General features: G+C 39.0%; 1 protein-coding gene across 1 annotated transcript in view; it reads left to right on the top strand.

The window, feature by feature from the left end:
* pcdh15b (protocadherin-related 15b) overlaps positions 1-22,709 on the top strand; it is an 831,732-nt gene that overhangs the window by 766,938 nt on the left and 42,085 nt on the right. Inside the window, exon 32 of the mRNA XM_059948101.1 lies at positions 4,629-4,739. Within this exon, the coding sequence (XP_059804084.1) occupies positions 4,629-4,739 (111 nt within the window). The remainder of the gene's footprint in view (positions 1-4,628; positions 4,740-22,709) is intronic.

Here is a 22,709-nt window from a genome sequence, read left to right on the forward strand (position 1 = left end):
AGGTTGAGGGAGGCTTAAAAGTGAGGCTAGGGATTTCGAATAAAGTTCTTCCTTCGACTGCAGTTACCGACTCCGTGTCGTAATTTTAGCGCTGCGTGTAGCACACCGCTACAATAGGGCCATTAAAACAAAAAAAATCACACCGTCTTAATCTTCCCCGAGTAACAATTCTAGTTAGCAGCACTTCCTCTTCTATTACCCCAGTCACTGCACTGCACTGTAAACACTTCAAACCACTTTTTATAATACTGTTTACATTGTAAATACATGCTGGTATTTATGTACATATTATTCCATATGCAAACTTTAAATCTAACTTTATTTTTTATATTACTCATTGTAATTGTTGAATATTGTTTTTTGCTGCATGTTGCACTAACACACCACAGGAAATTCCTAATGCACGTAAATGTATATGGCAAATAAAGTTGATCCTTAAACCAGTGATAAAGTGCACTTGCCTCACTATGTGATGCTGAATTGAATGCAATTCCCAACAGATTGGTTCTCAGTTGCTCCGTGGCCATCCGGATGGCAAACTAGTAAGAAAGCCTAGCCCACGTTGTGGAAGTTTCTTGTAACTGTCACAGCACCATTGATTCACACAGCATCTCAGACCCAGGCATAACATAGCAACACAGAGTAATCGAGGAATACAGATGCCTGTGTGTTCTTACTTAATATGTTGTTGCAATATGGTGTTGCAAGAACATTTGACATATATATACCAGTCATAGTTGTTCATGAGAAAGTGATGGTAGCTTTCTTCTTGAACTGTTGCCATTCACCTAGTAATGACATTACCAGTGCTGTTAGGTGTGGCATTGTAGTGTTTTTGCTGAGGGATAACGGCAAGGCTATGCCTGTTAACTTGGAAAGGTGCTTAAAAGTGATTGTGTTCTCCTACACAAGCTCTCTTTATCCTTGGCCATCTGATTTGATGATGCTATGGATGAAGAAGTTATTTAAACACTGGTACTAATTAACCAGGAAAAACAAACAACTTGGTCTGAAACCCTCTCTTCTCAATGCAAACTAATCTTTTTGTGTCATACAGCTCGAGAGGCAGCTTCCTTTCATGCTGATGCAAATTTTATAAAAGTTGTACAATACCAGCCCAGCCTGCTGGCTTACAGTTACCAGCTAATGGTGCAGATGCTGGAAATCTGAAATGAGACCACAGGTGCTGACAAATTAGGTAGCAACTGTGGACAAAGAAAGAAAGTTAACTTATAGACTAATAACCTTCCATCAGAAGCAAGAACCTCTCCTGTAGCCCGCTACCTTAAAGTGCTGGGGAGTGCAATGAAGAGATTGCAGATCTTACTCCAAATACTGGCTGTAAGCATTAAGCTGAGATGTTAGAACAGTTTCACTCACTATAGATGCTGCCTGATGTGTTAGATTTTCCTTCTGTTTTTATTTCTCTTTGCAATATGAAAAAGATGTATTTTTTTTCTTTTTCCACTCAGGTTGGATGACATTAGAATTGGAGGTCATGGGTTAAGGGTGAAAAGTGAAATGTTTAAGGTGAAAATGAGGAGGAGTTTCTTCACTCAGAGGGTGGTGAGAATGTGGAACGAACTGCCAGAGGAAGTGACAGATGTAGATTTGATTTCAACATTTAAGAGAAGGCTATGGTCCAGGTGCAGGTCAAGGAGACCAGGCAGAATAATAGTCCAGCATGGATTAGATGGGCCAAAGAGCCTGTTTCTGTGCTGCAGTTTTCTATGACTCAAGAAAGGAATAACCAAAAATGCACAATGACAGTTTGTGTACCTGATTTCATCCCGGCCTCTACTGCTGAGTAGAATTTGCTTGTTCTCCCTGTGATGGTTGAATTTCTTTTACCACACCACAAAGGTGTGCTGCATGGTATTTTAGTAGTCTATTGTAAATTATCTGTAGTATCTGGTGAGTGATAGAAATCTTGGGGAACATTGCTGGAAGCGTGGGGGAGAATAATCAAAGATTTATGTCAATTGGTGCCTGGTAGTGATGAGGACTCAGAGTCAAGAATGGTGACAGAGACTCCGTTTCCATGTTTTGGGCTCTGTGACTGAAAATGAACCATTTAAATAAGACCATCTTATCAGTTTGTAAGGGGAGACAAGTGGCTCCAAATCTGCAGATCTCCACTGTATGCTGGGGTTCCAGCACACTTCACTACGTGATAGTATCTTAACCTCCCCATTCTATTACCACTTTTCTTCATGGTTTGTTTTCTGCTTGATTTCAATGATGCCACTCTCCACATTAATGAAATTTCCTCCAATCCTCTCACCAGGATCACAGCATCAACTTCTCTGGTTTTGTTCTGATTTAATTTTGTCTATTAAAGGAACTTGCCACTTTGAGTGTACAATTAACTTTAATTATTTTACCTGCATCATTTTAGTTTTGTTTGATGTTCAAATTTGTGTGTCATTGAGCTCTGTTTGTTGACTGCCTTTAGGGTGCATGATTTTTATAAGACTTTGTTTTCAAACGTTTTCTCACTGTGTTAAAAGATGATATACCTGACATATGTGTGGTATTTATGGTCTGGGCCTACTTTGAACTGATTCTAATTTACGTGATTCTTTAAAAGTGAGGGCTGAAATTCTGCACATCTTCTGTCAGCCCAAATCCTCACTATTAGTCAATGTGGAATATTGAATCAGACCTACATTGTTATTTCACTATCTTCAGCCCACACGTTTGCCTGTGACAGAAGCTCATAATTTCAGCTCTGCAGTGTTGTCAAGAATAGAGCATGTTCAGTAAGATATGAATTGTGTGCCTAAAGCATCAAAATCATTGTTTAACCACATCTTTCTTGTCTTTTCTCATTATTCCATCAATTCAGATTTAAAGAGTAAGTATAGAGCTTTTACTTTTAGGTAATTCATTGTAATTATTGTCAAGGTGTTTTTTGATTATAAGTACTTGGAACTGAGATCAGCTTAACAAAAACATTTAGTTGTTCTATGATATGCCATTGCTGCAAAAACAAAGAAAATCACACACTTGGTTATACTTTAACCTGAGGTTTCACAAACCAAGTAGTTTCCGCAGGCATATAAAATTTCATGTATAATTAAACAATATAAGCTACAAATAATGTTGGAAGTTAAGGAAAATAACATTTAATAGCACGTGTGAAGAGCCATTTCATTCTTGGTTGTTCATGCAACGGCTTTATAGTTTGCAACTTATGATTAAGCACAAATTCTACTTCATTGATATCTTATGCATTGAAATTGTGCTAGTAAAAGCTGTCTATTACAAAATGACCCAAGAAATTGACAGATTATTGTAGTCATAAACAGTTTCACGGCAGTACTTGCTATTACAGTACACCTCTGAAACAGCTACTGAAACAAATCAGAAATAATGAAAAACACCAGCATTCTCTGGAGGTGAATGGGCTGTGTTCTCATTGAAACAAAGACAGACTACCAGAATAAACTTTCAAAGACAGTTCTTGCTGGCTGAATGGCCTTCAATTAAGGTCTGTACTTTCAAGGGGAAGTTGATTAAGGCAAAGATGTGGAGAAATTGCTTTGCAGTTGTGAACCTGGAACTCTCCACCTGAGATTACTATGGGTGCTCAGTCATCGAGTATAATCAAGGCTGATATCGATGTTTGGACAGAAAGAGAACAAAGGGATAAAAATTTCTGATAAGCATTTAATGATAGATATTAAGTGAAATAGTTGCAGAAATTTTCTTTGTAATGCTTTCTCTGCCACTAGTTCCTACGTTGTCCTTCGAATGATCCTTCGGTTTTGAAATATCCTTGTTTTGTACTGCGCTACATTCTCCTTCGAGATATGTAGTCTTCTCCAATTCTGATTTATTGTACAACTCTGCTTTAAAAAATAATAAACAAATGTGGCTACTGCTCCGAGGTTCTGAAAGTTACTCCATTAGGATGAGCAGTGGTGTATCTTGGAGTGAATTGTTGTCATAGAAATGTCCAAAATATTAAGAGAGCATTTAGCCTGCTTGTCCTTTTGATAATGACACAGGTTTATAATCTTTGAACAAAAGAAATAATAAGTCACAAATAAGAAAGCAAACCTCCCTAATTTTTTCATATTTTATGCATACAATTTATACGGAATAGAAACCGAGAAATCTACAGCACATGACAGGCCCTTCCGACAACATTGTTGTGCCGACCATGTAACCTTATCTAGAAGCTGCCCAGAATTTCCCTTCCACATAAAAACCTATTTTTCTAAGTCCCATGTACCTATCTAAGAGTCTCTTAAAATACCCTATTGTGTCCACCTCCACCACCTTCAATAGCAATGCATTCCACGCACCCACCACTCTGTGTCTTTCAGATATTGATGTGTGTTTTTGTTTATGAAATACAATGTAATCAAATCAAAAATATTAAACCATCTGTCCTTTGAAAGTTGTGTACTTAAGAGAAGCAACATTTACAGAAACAAATCTGAGAGGTTTTGGAAAGATTCATTGGTAAATGCTTTTGTAAATTTGCACGACTCGGTAAACAACATAATGTTTTTATTCTTTTGATACGCAAGAAAAATGAATCATTTAGAAGAGGCCAATTTACCAGTACATGAAGCATTGATGAAAGGATACTGATTATCTATTTTGCTTGTGAATAGGCGACAGGCAGAGTGTGCGAAGACTGCACGAATCCAGATGGCTTTGCCAGCAGGGAAATCAACCAGTGGCCCAGCAGCAAACCTGTATGAAGAACTGGGTGACAACACCATGTAAGTTATTACACAAGAAGACATTTATAAAATAAGGCAAATTAACTCTATTCTATTTTAATATATTTAAAATTTAGTTCAAGTGACTGTCTTTTAATGTGCAAAAGCCTTTTTAGGACTGAGCTTCCAAGATCCTGCTTCAGAATTCTAAAATCGAGTGCAAGGGTTATGAATGACCCAACTTATGAAAATCTAATTTTAAGCAAATTTTGTCATACATATTTAAACTATTTTTCAAGCTAGTAATAATAACACTAATAATATGTGTAATTAATTAGTGGATACAATATATTGTGTATTCCATTAGTTTGATTATGAATAGCATGAGGGTGATTATTCAGTAAAGTGAACAAATTATCAAAAATGTATGCAGAGCAATACAATATGGATAGCTATAGCAAATGGATGTTTCTGACTTACGGAGAATTCAGCTTACAGACAATTCCTAGGAATGGAATCCCAGTGTAGCCTGGAAATCTCAATGTATCCATGAAGGTGTGCTAGACTACCTAGTGTATACAGCCCAAGTCCAAATCCACTGGAGGCTGGAAGGTGAAGAAGAAGGTTAGAGACCTCTGTATGTGTGTGTGGGAAGGAGGAACAGGACTTGCTTTGCTGTTGTTCTTTTCTTTCTTGTTATGTTCTGTATTGTTATAACCTTTGTTGTCTGTTGAGCATTATCGGTGTGCTACGTTGGCACCAGAATGTGTGGCCACACTTGCAAGCTGCCCCCAGCACACCGTCAGACATGTCAGTTGTTAACGCAAACAACGTATGTCACTGTATGTTTCAATGTGCACGTGACAAGCTTGAATATTGAGTGATGAAGTTGCAGTGGGACAGAGACTGTTTTGGCCATTGGCTATCCACTTCAAACTTAACTTGCAGTCAAGGTTCAAGACTATGGAGAGCTACTTGGAGAATCTTCCTTTGATGCTGTGAATAGGAGTGAGGGGAGGTATATATTTGGGAGCTAGAAACCATTTTTTTTTACTGCAGTAGGAGATTATAAGAGAGAGAAATTGGAGGCCAGAGATATGAAACTATCCTTTATTGCAGTGGATAGGAAAAGAGGTAGAGATTTGTATTCAGGGGAAGAGGGGAATCAGAGGCCAGGAGATTACCCATAATAAGGTGATGGTGGAAGAGGCATTAGTGAATTTCAAGGATGGGAGTGGCTAGAGGTCAAATTGAGGTGTTGTATGGGATAACTTGGATTGCAGTCTCAGATACTGGAGGATGCCCAATGACTGGAAAGATTTTAAGGGGTAATTTTTGTGCTGGAGTGGCAAAGAAGGATGGTTCACAGATTTGGATAAGTAATTTCCTTGCTTAGTAGGCTACCCATTTAATTGTTGCATTTTGCACCTTCTTGATCCAGTACTACTCAGTGAGAGGAAACCCCAGAACAAAATAGTCTATGTTTCCCTGCAACATTCCAAAAAGAGCGTTGCGAAGGGCGTATTATTATCCCAACTACCCCTGATGCAGAAATACTGTTGTGTTGCTCAAAGGTAAATCATAATTTATGCCCAGGAGTGGACAGCTGAATTTTTCAGTGATGCAAAGTGATCCGAAGATGGATATTATTGTGTTTCACTAATGAAAGAAATCAGTTTTCAATTGCATAACACTGAATAGATGTTCCACAATTGAACATCCTGGAATATATCACCAAGAAATAAATTGAAAGCTACTCTAAATGAACCAGCGGGAATCACCATCCCTAAGTAATAAAGAGGCTGTTTTTACAAGAAAAAAAATGCAGCATAAATGGTGCACCAATTAACTTATTAATCAATTGGCAGTTTCTTTACAAGTACAAATCATGATAAAGGTATTTCACCTAAGGAAATCCGCTGGAGTTTAGGCATTTTTGGCAAATAGCATGGATAAAAATCTAGCACTGAGGCATTTGGCTGTAATTTATATCTTATAGCATTGCTGGAGATAGATTATCCCTGTTGGTATGCAGTCTAATTCATGAGAACCAATCATGCAGACTGTGTGCAAATGCAGATTTCAAAGAATATAGTACCTCTGAAAATGCTTCAGTATTCAGTTTTGCTCCCTGATTCGGAATGAATCTCCCATCAGCAAGATTCATTTGACTTCATTATCATTTCCTCTCTAGTTTTCCATTTCTATTATACATGAGCAACATATGTACTTTCATTTTTGTGAAATTACATGTTTTATTATTTATGAGTATACGAAGCAAACGTATTTTGTTTTATCTTTGCTGAAGAACTCCACTGTTTCTTTAACTTTTGGTATTAGTTTGTATTGCAAATGGACATCAGATCTGCCTGCTACTTCTCCCCAGTCTAAGATGGGGTTTAAATGCATGGGCATTACCAGGAACCTGGTTTAGTTCAGTTCCAAAGATGCATGAAATGCTAGAAGTACTCAGTAGGTTTGGCAGCATCTGTGTAGAATGAAATAGAGATACCATTTCAACTATGAGCTTTTACCAGAACTAGAAACCTGAGGAAAACAATTGTTAAAAGTGCAAATAGGGGATGGGGTGGAGAGAGCAAAGGGATTGTTTGTAATACAGTGAAGATAAATATTGTCCAGGTGAGATGATGTTTTTGGTTCTATCTAAACTGAAAACAAAAGGATGGTGGAAAGAAAGGGAGAGAAGAAAGAACATGCTGGAAGTGTGAGATGCAGACAGGATAGTTGCCAGAAATCTGAAATGAAGGAAAATTCTGGAAATATTCAGCAGCTCAGGCAGCCTCTGAGGAGAGACAAACAGATTTAATGTGACATGTGGATGGCCTTACATGAGAATGAACTTTGATTCCCTTCATCAAACATACCAATAAAGAACTGGACTTATAGTTTACTTGAGGTGGGTCTCCTATTTGGGCTGGGTGATTGTCTTCATGTTCCCTTCATAGAAATACCAGCAGGAGAAAAGAATTAACAAACTCAGAGCTTGGTCTAATTTTGCATTTACCATTGCCTGTAGAATTAGTTAACACCCTGAATCAACACTTGATAAGAACAGACAGGCAAATAAGTCAAGCTAGGATCTCAGGTAATTAATGACAAAGTTTTGTTCTTTAATTGAGGATTCTGAAAATTCTATCAATACTCTTTTATCATCTTGATGGAGAAACTAATTAGGTTCATTAATTGAACATAGATAGGCCATTCAGCTCATGATGTTGTTCCCATCCTGATGCCAATTTATATTAGACATCTTCTTCCTGTGTATCATCCATATTTCTCCATTCACTTTATATTCATTAATCTATCTAAAGACTTCTTAAATTCTACCAAACTGCCTGATTCCAAAATTACCCCCTGATAACCCATACTAGGCAGCAACCATTCTTTGTGTAATAAAACTTGCCCTTCGCGGTACATTTAAACTTCCTCCCTCTAATCTTCAAAACATTTCTCTGGTCTTTGACATTTCTACCCTGGGAAGAAGATTCTGACTGATCTAAATCCCACTGTATTCTTTAATAATGTTTTGCACTGTTCACATTTCTGTCACTTTTGGTGTCATCTGCAAATTTGCTAATCCACCCATTGACAGTTTCATCCAAGTCATTGATGTATATCACAATCAACAAAGGTTCCAGCGCTGAATCTTGCAGAACACCACAGATTACAGACTTATATACAGAATAACAGTGTTCCACCCATTCCTCTCTGTCTTCTGTGGGCAAGCCATTTCTAAAACCAAATTTGCAATTCACCTTAATACATTAGGATTGTTGTTCATTATAAGTTTTTCAGGAAAAATATTAGAAAAGAGGGTATTCAGTTTATTGTAACATTATTTATAACTTATATAATTAATTGCAAGGCTCAGCATTATTGCAGTTTATTAAACCTCTTCTGTCCCTTCATATTCAAATAGGGCAATAAGAGCTAGAAACTTAAAATAAATATTTTATTATTGTTTGGGTGTAGTAGGTAGAATGGCAACGGGAAATGACACTGAAGGTAGATAAATAGTGGAATCTGGGTGGGGCAGCAGTTTGAGAAGAATGTAGGGTGAATAAAATGAGATTAATATAAATAACTGCTTGATGGTTAGAGCCAAAGAGCTTACTGCACGTTGTATGACAATATGCCTTTTCTCTCAAGCATTTTGTTTGTTTAACTTACCTACTAATGCCTGTTTCCTTCCTGATACTGTCACCAATAACCTACCTTTGGATTTAACTTCTAGGCGTCAGTAAGTGGTTTGATATTTTTACTACAGTAAAACTGAACTAGAAAATGTGGTAGACAACTTCTCAACCTAGACAGTTGTATGCAAACAGTAGTGGTGACATTTTTAGATATATTTTTAGTTGCTATTATAGAGTGCTGTATTTTTTATAGAAGGTTTTCCTTAGGACACCCATGTCATTATTATTGTAGTGATGCGTGCAGAATCAAGCCTCATTATTACAAACATTCAGAAATTATCCAGGTGATTCTTAACAAAAGTACACTTCATTAAATTGTGATCTCCTAAACTGGCTTCATGTAAATGTTTAGAATTAAGATAGAATAAATTCATTTGTAATAATGGGGCCCTTTGCTTTGTTTCTTAGCTTAAATATTAAAGTTCTTGCATGTTTTCTTACCCCGATTATCTTCTTTTCTTTCAAGTCTTTTTCTTCTCTACCATTTTCAACAAAGCAGGGGAAAAATGTCTGTTTTTGAAGATGGAGATCGGCAAAGACTTTTAAGCACATTTGCTTCTCGTGCTATTGAGGCTCATAAACAATCCACTGTCAATGGAACGTTGAAAAATAGTCTTCCCAAGTCTGAAAGTAATGTCACATATTTGTCAGACAAGAACCCATTGACTACACGGAATCCCATTTATGACGCTGGCGTATTTATGCCTCCTGAAAATTGTGTTTTGACCCATAATAAAAAGGGATCAGTTTTAGCCAGGCATTCACCTAGAAGAATAGTTTTGAAAGATTCATTATTCAGACTGCCAGCTGAAGCTGGCCACCACGCGTGGACATTGCCTTCTCGTATTCATAAGCGTCAAATGTATAATATCCTCCATAGACCAGTGATTATGGATCCAGTGCAGTGGGAGAGGAAATTGCATGAAGAAGAAAGGAAAACTGAAAACCAATTGAGCAGAGTGAATCCTTTTATTAAAGATGCTAACACTAAGCTAACTGTTAAAGAGCAAGCAAGACAGTTTGAACTGCAAGCCTTGCGAGAAATGAAGCAAGACAAAAAGCAGGAAACTCTGACAAACAGAAAAGGCCCCATCAAAAGTATAAGCATGGTTGCAGCACCTCCAGAGTCATCAATATCTGCCTCATCACATCATCATCATTCCTTCTCTTCTGCAGCAACTATTTCTCTGACTTCTGTTTCTGTGCTATACTCCTCACCTTCCATTAGCAATAATCATTCTGTTACCTCTGAAGAGCTTTCTCCCTCCGATGATAAGAAACCAACCCCTGCTCTTGTAAGAAGGCAGAGTGAATGCAGTTTATTTACTCAGATCCGCATATCAATGGAGTCAACCAGTGAACTGTCAGGGGACAATTCAGAACCTCCTCCCCCTCCTCCCTCTCCTCCTCCTCCCCCTCCTCCTCCCCCCCTTTCTCCAGCTTTGTCTTATGCTTTCCCGCCTACATCCAATTACCCTCTTCCTCCTTCACCACCACCACTTCCTCCTCTCCCTCTTTCTCATGTTTCATGTAGTTCTCAGTCACTTCTTCAACGCTCATCATCAGCAGTACCTCCTCCTGATCGTGAGGTCTCATCATCATCAACCACTCAGAACCAGGCTCCACAGAAAGAGTTAAAAGGAATCTTGAAGCGTATCCCGAACCTAGCAGAGATTGAGAAATCTGTTGCCAACATGCAGAATCAAGTAGATAAGAACAGAGCCATGTACAAACAGATCAGTAAGGGAAAAGCCACAAAAGAGTCTCAAGGACAAGGGACGGAGTTGGTACCTGGGCCAAATGTGAATGGGCAGAGCAGTTTTCGAAGCATTGTGCAAGAACTGGAAAAACGTTTTCCACCACAATCCACTTTATTCTAATGACTGACTATTTATCCATTCATTACCATTCACCTTTCACTTTAAACTGATAATTCCAATTTGTTCATGTAGGCTGTACAGTTTACTATACTGCACTTGAACACATCCTAATAGCAACTGTATTGTACAATCTGTTACTTAATGAATTGAAAAGATTCAAAGGTGAACAAAGCTCAACAGTGACTGGCAACCCCAAATAATCTGATTGAAGTGTGGATGTCTTCCAAAAATACATATATAAATATATAAAATGTATGTTAGTTCAGGTATTGAATTTAATTCAACTGAATTGCGGTCTGTTACCTAAGTCCTGTGAGACCATTTACATGACTAATTCCTTTAAAACCATGTTTTATCTTATGTAGTAGCATTTTCTGGGCCAAGTTATTTCAGCACCCACCTACTACTTGTCTGTATGTAATTTTGGACGGGAGAATTAGAGGGCATTTTGCCAGCTTAGCCTATTAGTTTCATTTTGTGCAGATGTTTGGTTTGGATTTGCCTGGTGTCTCTTAAGAATTGCTCTCTGTCCGTTAAACAAGGTTAGCTTGTTCTTTTGTATCTCCATTAACTTATGCTGTTAGATAGAGTTGCTGGCAAGCTGTGTGTAGAGTAAGTAACTGTGCCAACCATTCCAAGCTAGTCCTTCATGCTCCAATAATTTTTACTCAAGGGAAGAGAATGTTAGTTGCCTTCAGCTAAATGGTATTAGCTTCCAGGTCAGGCAAATTAGCTTCATAATCTACAGTTTGGTGAGATTAATCATTTAAATCTGTACTAAATCCATTGTAATGGCAATGTACCCATATAAAAGAAAATAATATCTTATAGGTTTTAATATGTAAGTATTAACTTACACATGGCTTGTTACAGTTTACTGCAGATTTCAAACCCCTGTTTTTGTTTAACGTGATCAGTTTTGCTGAAATAATGTGCAACAGTGCCAAGTGAATATGCAAAGAGAACGGGCTTCTGACATCTTTCAGTACAGGTGACGGATAGTCTCCGAGCTGTATGGATTTGGTTTACATTTTCATTGAGAACAAAGACAATTGACTGGAATAGTGAATGCAAGGAAACAGTTGCTCAGTAGGTGAACATCAGAAAAAAACTGTTCATTAGAGTTCAGTTTAATATTAATGGACACTATTATTTTTATGCTTTATTTATTTTGACTGAGGATCATTGAAGCATAAAAGATGAATTTTAGTTTAGTTGCTATTTTATTTAGTTTTTGTTTAAAATACAGGGTACAGAGCAAGATTTAATCACTAAATTGTGCAGTGTATTGTATTGTTAATCTTGTCATTCTTTGCGATAAATCTGTATGTTGTAACAGTGCACCAAATGGGTGATAAATGGTATCATAAATACTTCATCATATGCTATTTGATCTTTTATTTGCCTACTTTCAATCTGATATCATTGTTCATGACAGATATGACATCTTTTCATCAATGGTTCTGCAGAAAATACAGGATATCATTACCTTGCAATGTACACATTTATATTTTTGGATTACCACTTTAATTCATGTTTTAATAAGGAGAGCATGATGGTTCAACAGTTTGCATTTTTCACTTCCATTATCATTAATCATCAACTTTCATTGTTGAGAAAAAGTGAGCTATTCATTCTGCTTTTGCACTGTGACTGTTGAATGTTCAGGATTTGTGGATGATCTGTATTTTACTAGGAGGAGGGAAGGAATTTTCCCAAAACATAATGTATGGTTGGTGCTATTGTCATGTGTTCTTCAATTGCCCTAATTGCTTGAGTAGTGGAAATTCCTTATTTTTAATTTGGATGGATAGGATTTAAGCCAGGATGTCAAGTTTTGCTCAGTAATTACAGACCAGTGAACTTGTAGGAATATAAGATTTTTGGACAATGTTATTTATTAGCTGGGTTATTCCTCTGGGAAGAGATCATAAGACAGGAAGAGAATTAAGCCATTTGGTGCATCGACTCTGCTCTGCCATTCGATCATAGTTGGTTTATTTTCTCTCTCAACATCATTCTCCTTTGATAATCTTACTAATCAAGAACCTATCTGCTTTCGCTTTAAATATACCCAATGGCCTCCACAGCCATCTGTGACAGTGAATTCCACAGATCCATCATCCTCTTCTTAAAAATATTCCTTTTCATCTCTGTTTTAATGGGACACTTTTTCATTCTGCAGTGTGCCCTCTAGACCTAGATTCTCCCATTACTGAAAACATCCTCTCATGCATCCACTCTAGACTGGCCTCTCAACATTCGATAGGGTTTCCAATGAGTACCGGCCCAAAGCCATCAAACAGTCATCGTACACTAACCTTTTAATTCCTTAGATCATTCTCATAAATCTCCACTGGATCCTCTCCAATGCCAGCACATCCTTTCTTAGATATTGGGCCCAAAACTGCTCACAACATGCTAATTGAGTGACCAACTTCTTATAAAGCCTCAGCATTGCTTTGATATTCTTGTCCACTCAACATTACACTTCCCATGTTCTGTCAAATATGGAATGACAGTGCCCAAACGTGTTTTTAGTTCAAGTCAAGTTTATTGCCATTTAACTATATACATGTATATAACATATATGACCATATAATGTGTATAGAAACAAAACAACATTTCTCCAAACTAGACTAAGGTGTAAAGCACAGTAGTACACATAACACACAATAACTTGTAAAGCTAAGCATAACATCTACAGATGAATCACACATAATTAACAAACTAAAGCACCTTACTATTAAATATAGTGAATTCCAGTTTAGTTCTGTCTTCATTTCCCTTTTCCTCAATTACCTCTGGAATAGTGCAGGAAAAATTAATATAATCTGAAACCCTTCTTGGCTTAATGCCACATTGTACCAGGCCAACAATGTTTTATCTTCACTGACTTTGAAGTCAGCCAGGGCTCCTACTGTTGGATGACCTCATTTTTTAAAAAATCAGTCAGAAGGCAATGATTTAATTATCAGAAAGACTATTTTTATTCATGGGTTTTGAAGACCCAGTTGGGGGTTGACCCTGATGTGGCAGATAAGCTGCTGCTAAGGAGGAGCAGGAACATTACCGTGTGATTCCAATGAGTCTTTGCCTCCCTCACCTCCAGAGCTTTTGAGTATTCTGCAGCAATTTTTCACCTCTACAGTGTCCACTGATTCCCCCAGTCCTTCCTGCCTTCAACAGACTCCTTCCCTGTGATCATCAATGCAACCCACTGAAATCTCCATAGCACCTCTTGTTATCTCCAGGACTCACTGTGATTTCCCATTTCCAGATCATGCCTCTGCAATCATGAGGTTTGTTCCCTTCCTGTAATCTCCCAGCTACTTTCCCCAACTCAATGCAAGAATTTTATGTAATCTTCCACCCCAGCAAACTCTACCACACCCCTTCAGTAACTGAACTACCCCAGCGCTGGTGATATGCCCCTTGTCCACAACCAGTCTCACCTCTTCCTCTGTTCCACTATAGTCATGTCCTATTCCTGGTGACCTCTCCCACAATCTCCTCTTTCCAACCAGTTCCCACCCTCAACACAATGAACTGAAGTGGCTAAATCAAATGGTATTAAAACTTAGAATGAACTGAGAAAGGAAATGCATTGTAGGAGCCTTATATTCCCAAATATTTATCTCATATTAGTTTTCTGGCAATTTTCTGTTTTTCTTATGTCAGTATCTTCCCAGTTCCCATTATACTTTTATTGATAAGTGTGTGAGTGCTGGTTGGTTTCTCAATAGTACTGCCTTAAAAAAAATCTATGTAATTATTACAATTTTAAGAGGGGGAAATTACTCTTAAGAAAAAGAACCAGGCTATTTGAACCTTTTAATCCAGTGAGCCACTCAGTGAAATAATTCTGATCTATGTTTTAACTTCCACTGTCCATCTTAGATCCATAGCACTTAGTACCTTTACTGAAAGCAAGACCACAAGTTTTAATTTTCAATTAACTCTCGGGTTTTGTGGAGGGCTGTGTTCCACATTCCTCATTGCTTTCATGAAGAAGAGCTTTCTGCCATGACCGTTCATTGTTGTAGGCTACTGACTTTATTATCAGTCTTTTCAAATGGCCTGTTGACTTAAACAGGCCATTTGAAATGTTAATTCACTGCTGCCATGCAACACATTTATAGAATAATTCAGCATAATTATCTTGATGTACACCACCTAAATATCATTTCATGGATAATATTGGTTTCAAAAATATTTTATGCCATTACCAGTTTCTAGCAACTTTGAAACATTCAGCCTTAATTCCAAGAGGTTTTACAGAATACAAATTGTATATGTGGTTAAATCCTTTCAATCACTGCCTTGAAAAACTCATATTTATAGAGCACTTCAAGCATAACTAAACATCCCAGGGCAATGAAATTGACAAAATATGATGCAAAGCATATAGACACTGATAGCAAGGCAGTGACTAAAGGCTTGATGAAATGGGTTTGATTTCAGAGAGCATCTTAAAGGAGTTTTAGGTAAGAAATTCTGGAGCTGAAGTTCAAAGCTGCCGAAATCTTTTCCAGTAGTAGTGAAGGATTGGCGATCAACAATGCATGGAAGATGGTCACTAGAGGAATACACAGATGGAAAAAGCACATTTTCAGGACTCATTTTGCATGTCACAGTACCTGAGGAGATATGGGATTACGTAATGGACGAGAGAATTTAAAAGAAGTGGTGGGGTGGGGGTGGCCATCAGCACATTTTGCACACCACATGTCCTGAGGACACATTGGATTGTGCGTGAGTTGTCACTTGGCAAGGTCCAATAAAAAGTTAGGTTTAAAAAGTTAAGCAGAGAGATGATTGTGGGAGTAAAGAGTTGAGACTTTGGTATAGGCCATGGGTAGATTTTTTTTCATGATTTATTCTTTCTTTCTTATTGCAGATTTAAAGCAGTGGAGATATCAGGTGCAGGATAGTTGAATGCTCTTCTTGCAGAATGTGGGAAGGCAGGGAGACCTCCAGTGTCCTTGACAGCTACCTCTACAAGAAATGCATCATCAAAGCTAAAGAACTGAATGAACTCTGATTCATTTGGTAGGCTGAAGGGTTGACAGATGGGACATACAGGGAGGTGGTTGCACCCAAGGTGCAGGATACAGGAGGGGAAAAGGGAATAAGCAGCCAGTGCCAAATAGCCCTGAGGCCATGCCCCTCAGGAACAGTTAACCACTTTAGATACCGTTGGGGTGGGGGAAATGTCCTAGCAGAGGAAAGCCACAGTAGTTGGGTGTCTGGCACTGTCTAGTTATATGGCTCAGAAGGGAAGGTGGGGGAGAAGAGACAAGCTGTAGTGATAGGGGATCCGTGATTTTAACTTTACACATATTGAGTGGACCTTGCATATTGTGAAAGAGCTGGATAGGAAAGAGTTTGTCAAATATGTTCAGGAAAGTTTCCTTAATCAGTACATAGAAGTCACAACTAAGATTTCTAGATCTCCTATTTGGAAATGAGAATGGGCAGGTAACAGGTTTGCTTGGGGGAATGTTTTACATATACAAATCCAGGCAATTATAGAAAAGGATAGGTCTGGTCTACAGGTTAAGATTCTGAACTGGAGAAAGTCCAATGTATCAAAAAGGATCTAGCAAGTGTGGATTGAGACAGGTTGTTTTCTGGCAAAGGTGGGAAGCCTTCAAAACTGAAATTTTGAGTGTACAGAATGTGTATGTTCCTGTCAGAATAAAAGACAAGGATAACAGGTTTAGGGAATCTTGGTTTTTGAGAGATATTGAAGCCCTGGTTGTGAAAAAGGAGTTGCGAGCTGGCTAATTTTGGTAGGTCAAATATGATGACAGAATATAGTACTAATGGTAAAACTCTTGGCAGTGTGGAGGATCAGAGAGTTCTTGGGGTCTGAGTCCATAGGACGCTCAAAGCTGCTGTGCAGGTTGACTCTGTGCATAAGGTGTATTGGCCTTCATCAATCATGGGATTGAATTTAGAAGCCGAGAAGTAATGTTGCAGTTATATAGGACCCTGATCAGACCCCACTTGGAGTACTGTGCTCAGTTCTGGTTGCCTCACGACAGGAAGGATGTGGAAGCCATAGAAAGGGTGCAGAGGAGATTTACAATGATTTCGCCTGGATTGGGGAGCATGCCTTATGAGAATAGATTAAGTGAACTTGGCCTCTTTTCCTTGGAGCAACGGAGGATGAGAGGTGACCTGATAGAGCTGTATAAGATGATGAGAGGCATTGATCGTGTGGATGGTCAAGAGGGCACAGTTTTAAGGTGCTTGGAAGTAGGTACAGAGAAGATGTCAGGGGTAAGTTTTTTACGCAGAGAATGGTTAGTGTGTGGAATGGGCTGCCGGCGATGGTGGTGAAGGTGGATACGATAGGGTCTTTTAAGAGACTCCTGGACAGGTACATGGAGCTCAGAAAAATAGAGGGCTATGGGTAACCCTAGGTAATTTCTAAAGTAAGGACATGTTCGGCACAGCTTTGTGGGCCAAAGGGCCTGTATTGTGCTGTAGGTTTTCTATGTTTCTATGCCTAGCAGGTATGTGCAGGTAGGAACAAGTGAGGTACTTGAGAAGGAGAATTGCAAGAGAACACTTAAGAAGGAAATCATGAGGGTTAAAAGAAGGCATGAGGTTGCTCTAGCAGTCAACATGAAGAAGAATCCTAAGGGCTTCTACAGATATGTTAAGAGCAAAAAGATTACAAGGGAGAAAATTGGTCCTCTGGAAGATCAGAATGGTAATCTATGTTTGGAGCCAAAAGAGATGGGGGAGATCTTAAATGTATTTTTTCCAAATGATCCAAATGGTTCCATTTATTATCAATGTATACAGTTTACAACCTGAAATTCTTACTCTTCGCTGACATCCAAGAAAAACAGAACTTCAGAAGAATGAATGGCAGAACCCCAAAGCCCTCTCTCCCCCATACCCCAAGCAAGCATCAACCTTCTCCTCCCCCACTCATTTCAGCACAAAGCGCCAGCAGCAGCCACCCACCAAGCAACAGCAAAGTAGCCAAAGATCTGCAGTCAACAAAAACTATTGTTTACCCGCCGGTTCGTCATACCACACTACTAACAAGGGACAGAGAGATGTCACCCTTTTCACAGCGAAAGGGGAGACCAATGAACTGTCGTTATTATGATGTTACAGTCTGCCACGTCGCTGTTTATTTTGACAGCGATTGCTCAACTACAGAGACCTCCATCTGCAGTATACGCCGCCGCGGAATCCTGCTGTTCCTTCTCCTGTGACGCTTCAGTCGGGAGCACCGTCCTGGGATCAGTCATCCAGAGTGCTGCAAGCTGGAGTCTTCCATGCCACGCCTGGACAATGGCGGAAAACGGTTGGTTGGCGAGCTCCAAGAACAGGAATTCATTGCCGTGAAAAACTGCAATTTGAGTGCTGTTGCAGATCAAGGACCTCAATGGAATCCCAGTCACCTTCAAAGGCAAAAAAAGGGTATCAAAAAGAGGAATTTAAGCTGTTTCTGCAGATGAACTTGAAGAGGCATGTGAATTGACTCAGGAGACAAACACAGTCTATTGAAGTGAGGCAAAGTATCAGCGAGTTCATGGACCCTTTCCAGATTTCAGAGGCAGAGGTGTTTGCTCTCTTGGGGCAAATTATTATGGATAGATCCCCAGGGCCTGACAAGGTGTTCCCTTGGGCCCTGTGGGAGGCCAGTGCAGAAATTGCAGAAGCCCTGGCAGAGATAATTAAAACATCCTTAGCCACAGGTGAAGTGCCGAAAGATTGGAGGATAGCTGATGTTGTTCTGATGTTTAAGAAAGGCTCTACAAACCAGGAAATTATAGACCAATGAGTCTGATGTCAGTAGTGGCAAAGTTACTGGAAGGTATTCCAAAGGACTGGTGAACAGTATAACACTACTTTACTACGTGATGAGACCTGGGTGATGGCAGGGAGTTCAGTAGTCTGCTCAAATATTCTTCACGGGTTATGGTTTTTATATTAATTATATTATATAATAATTTTATAATTAAGGTATTGTTTTCCCCAGCATTTAGCTTCTGGGGGTGCCTCAGCTGGCACTGTCCCATTCTTGAAGGCTCAGCACAGGAATTGGCAACCTGAAGTATCTTGAATCCTCAGATCAGGAAGCAAACCCATGGCATCTGTAAGAAGTCTCATTCTAGCAGGTTTCAGAAACCCCAAATCCTATCTTATTCTGTCTAAGAACAATGGGTTTGCAGGCTCAGAACCACAGAGAAATCTCTCCTCCTGCAGGAGAACCTTTGACTGCATCCTTGTTCTTACTGAGGTCAAAGAACTTAAACTGAAATCCCTGATTACTGGATAACTCCATATAGCTGAAATAGGTTTATACCATGTTGCTCAGTTTGCTTCTCACTACACTAGGACTCTCTGATTGTTTAGGATTGTTGGATCTTGATGCTTTTCCATTCTGAAGTTTCTTCAGAAGTCAAGAATATGACATTGAACTTGTAGCTTATGGCCATTTTATTAAATGCTACAAAAATGAGAAACAAACAAGAGCAAACATCGAAAGAAAAGACAAAGAAAAAATAGTCTTGGACATCTCATATTCAGACTAGAGGAAACAAGAATTCCAGTGATAAGAATTAACTTATAAATAGCCAGATTCCAGTAGCATGACACCTGCTACTGAAAACTAAGCAACTGTACCATAATTATTAGAAAATTTACTGAACAATCACATGTTAAATAAAAATACAAATAAGCATAAAGTTAAACTGCAAGTAAAATATTAATTCTGCTTCTCAAACCAACCATTCTGCAATAATTTATTTGATTTTCAGCAAGATGGGTAATACGTTGGGCACTGGCATTTGCAAGTTCCCTACAAATGCAGATACTCATTGATGTCATCAAGTTCAAACATCAGGTTTCCTATAACAGTTCAGACATTTTCATGATTATAAAGATTATCCATTCCTTAAATGTGAATTACCAGATGAATTTCTTTATAATCAAGGCCATGTTTCCTGGCTCCCATGGCTCCTTTATTCTGAGGAGTCCACTTTGGCAGCCATTTCCAATGGTAGGGACAGCCTTGAAGTATTAAGAATGATTAATGAGGGCTGCTTCCCTTGCTTCTGTGTCTTGTCACGAGGGTGTGTACTCTTACCCCACCCTGTGAGCACCAATACAGTGGAGACAAGCAATGTGCCAGAGTAGTAGTGGAAGATGACATGCAACAGTCCAGGGCACAGCTTGTTGTTTGTCCCAACGAAGCACCTTAACTTCATTGTAGTGTGATACATAGCCTATCAACTATATTCAGCATCAGGTGTGGTAAGAATGCAGCTTGGGGGCTGGGAGCCTGAAAACTTGCAGGAGCATGATGTGAGAGGAAGGTAGCAGCTCAACATTTACAACTTCATCTCCCAGCCAAATGAGGAGAGAATCATCTGCAGAAGTTGTAGGGGCACTAATGGAGTGCGCAAAATTCTAAAGCAAGCAAAGAAACTTTCTCCATGTGCCAATCATTACCACCAGCCTTGTACACCAGTATAAGTAGATTACTGAGAAAATTTATTAATTTCTCTCAATTTATGCTTTGTGACCTCCATCTCTACTGATATTAATATGCCAGTAATCCAATAAATTGCTGTAATTATTTTGCAATAATCCAATAATGTTAGAATAATCCAAATTCAGAGATGTTGCATGACCTGCTGTGTGTTTTCCAGCATATTCTGTTTAACGTCATATGTTCCAGTATCTGTAGGTTACTGCTGTTGCCAACAACTTTTTATTTGCTGATGAATGCGCCTTGCATAAGGAACTTTGACTGCCACAAAGAATACATTTTCCTTGGAAGATTTCTATTCTGTATGAGCAGAATAAGAACACAAACAATTTGAACTGTAGTTCTGCCTCAATGATGGTTAGTCACCATCGCATCCTGTGTGGCTTAGAATAATACACGTCACGATATATTGATCCAGTTGTCATGCAGTGAGTAAGGAAGTGTACCAAGGAGAACTCATTTCAAGACCATAAAGTGCAGAGCCATTCAACAAAAAGAAATCCCTCACTGGAATCATTTCAAGTCACCAATTGATCAACTCAAGGTACACAATGGAGCAGAAGTGATGCAGTCTCAACAATATACCCACCACATTTCACTCAGCTCACAATAATGAGATGAAATCAATGTCAAATTCACTGCACCAACACTCACATTTAACCAAAGCTTTCTCACAGATTGGTGTTGTTTTTAATTGCATGAATAATGGCGACTCCTGGAAAATGGGCAAAGATTTCATTTCACAATGACCTTGTTCATATTTCTGAGTTTATTATGAAAGATACCTCAAAGATTACCATTATAAGTATGGTAAGTAGGCAGAGAAATTCTGAGGTAGGAACCTACTTCTCATTGAGGACTATACTTGAACATTCCCAGAACAACATGTTGGCTTTGGAAACAATCAAATTGTTTCATTTGTGTCTTATTGTAGTCACATGCCACATTGGATAAGTCATATCCCATATAGTCCAGCAACAATCAAAGTTTTCTTGGAGTTTATTGACATGAAATGGATTATATTATTAAACTTCCCAGATGATGCATTTCAGGGAAGGCAAATGTGACAGCAGCTACCACAACAATATGACAACTCTGCACAGAAAAATGTCATACTCCCTAAATAAGTGCATAGTCCAAATTGCAAGTGTCTTGCGAATCATTTAAAACAAAGCAACATCAGATAATACACTAATGGAAAGTCATGACACTTGCCTTTTAAGCTCAAGAGCCTAGTCCTTCCAAATTGCACAGATTTTTGGTAGGTTTTGATGCGTAGTCCCGTGTCTGACTGCAGTCGAGTTGTTGGAAGGCAGCTCTCATATAGATATCCTGAATGACCTATAAGAGGTCTTTACCCATGGGATGCCAGCTTCAGACTGCCAGCTTGGCCATTTGCAGGAGCAGTATAGGATGGCTGACTGTGAGGTGCAACTGATAGTCTGTGATGGGGGTGAACTAGTGCTCTGTGAATGAGGTCAATGGTGTCTTAAACCTGATTAGCAAGTGACCTCTTGGTAGTCTGGGTATATTGTAGTGAAAGTATTTTGGTATTCAGACCTCTCCAACACTTTTCAAGCCACTGGACCCAGAGAAGACAAACTGGCTGGCTGACAGACCCTGAATCACAAGGTGCCTAGACCTTGCTGTCCCCATTCTGTTCCATAAGACCATAGACACAGGAGCAGATTAGGCCATTCAGCCCATCAAGTCTGCTCTGCTATTCTGTCATAGCTGATTTATTATCCCTCTCAACTCCATTTCTCCTGTCTTCTCCTCATAATCTTTGATGGCCTTAATAATCAGGAGCCTATCAACTTCCACTTTAAACATGACTTGACCTCCACAGCTGTCTGTAGCAAACAATTCCACAGATTCAAAAGCAATTGCTTGTTTCTTGATATTAAATAAACATTTTCTGCTAGGCTAGCCAGTAGGCTAAAAATTTACTTAAGCATATTGATCAGCATTTTTCTTCAGCGTGTCCTGTGAAAATCCTCACAATCCTCTGATAAGGTTGTACCTGGATTATCCTGCCCTTTTAACCCTGTATACCTGATGCACTATCAGTAACTCTAGGAGACTGGAAGTGAACGAAAGGCTTTTATTAACAGCGAAAAAGGAGCACGACATCTCGAAGACTGAGGGAGGAGCAGTGCTCCAATCGCCTTTATACAGGGGTCTGTGGAAGGAGCCACAGGAGCAGTCAGCAGAGGGGCGTGTCCAGACAGGTATACATAGTTTACCACAATACCATCCACTGGTATCCTCCAATTTACATGTGCATTGTTGGCTGTTCAGTGCCTTCATCAATGCCTTCTCCATTCGGTTCCCCCTAAGCTGGGCCAGGGTACATTTGTTTGGTAACTGAAGTGGAAAAGCAGCCAAGGCAAAATTGTGGTGCAGA

Source organism: Hypanus sabinus, chromosome 22 (genome assembly GCF_030144855.1).
Source record: "Hypanus sabinus isolate sHypSab1 chromosome 22, sHypSab1.hap1, whole genome shotgun sequence".
In the NCBI taxonomy this organism is placed as follows: Eukaryota; Metazoa; Chordata; class Chondrichthyes; order Myliobatiformes; family Dasyatidae; genus Hypanus; species Hypanus sabinus.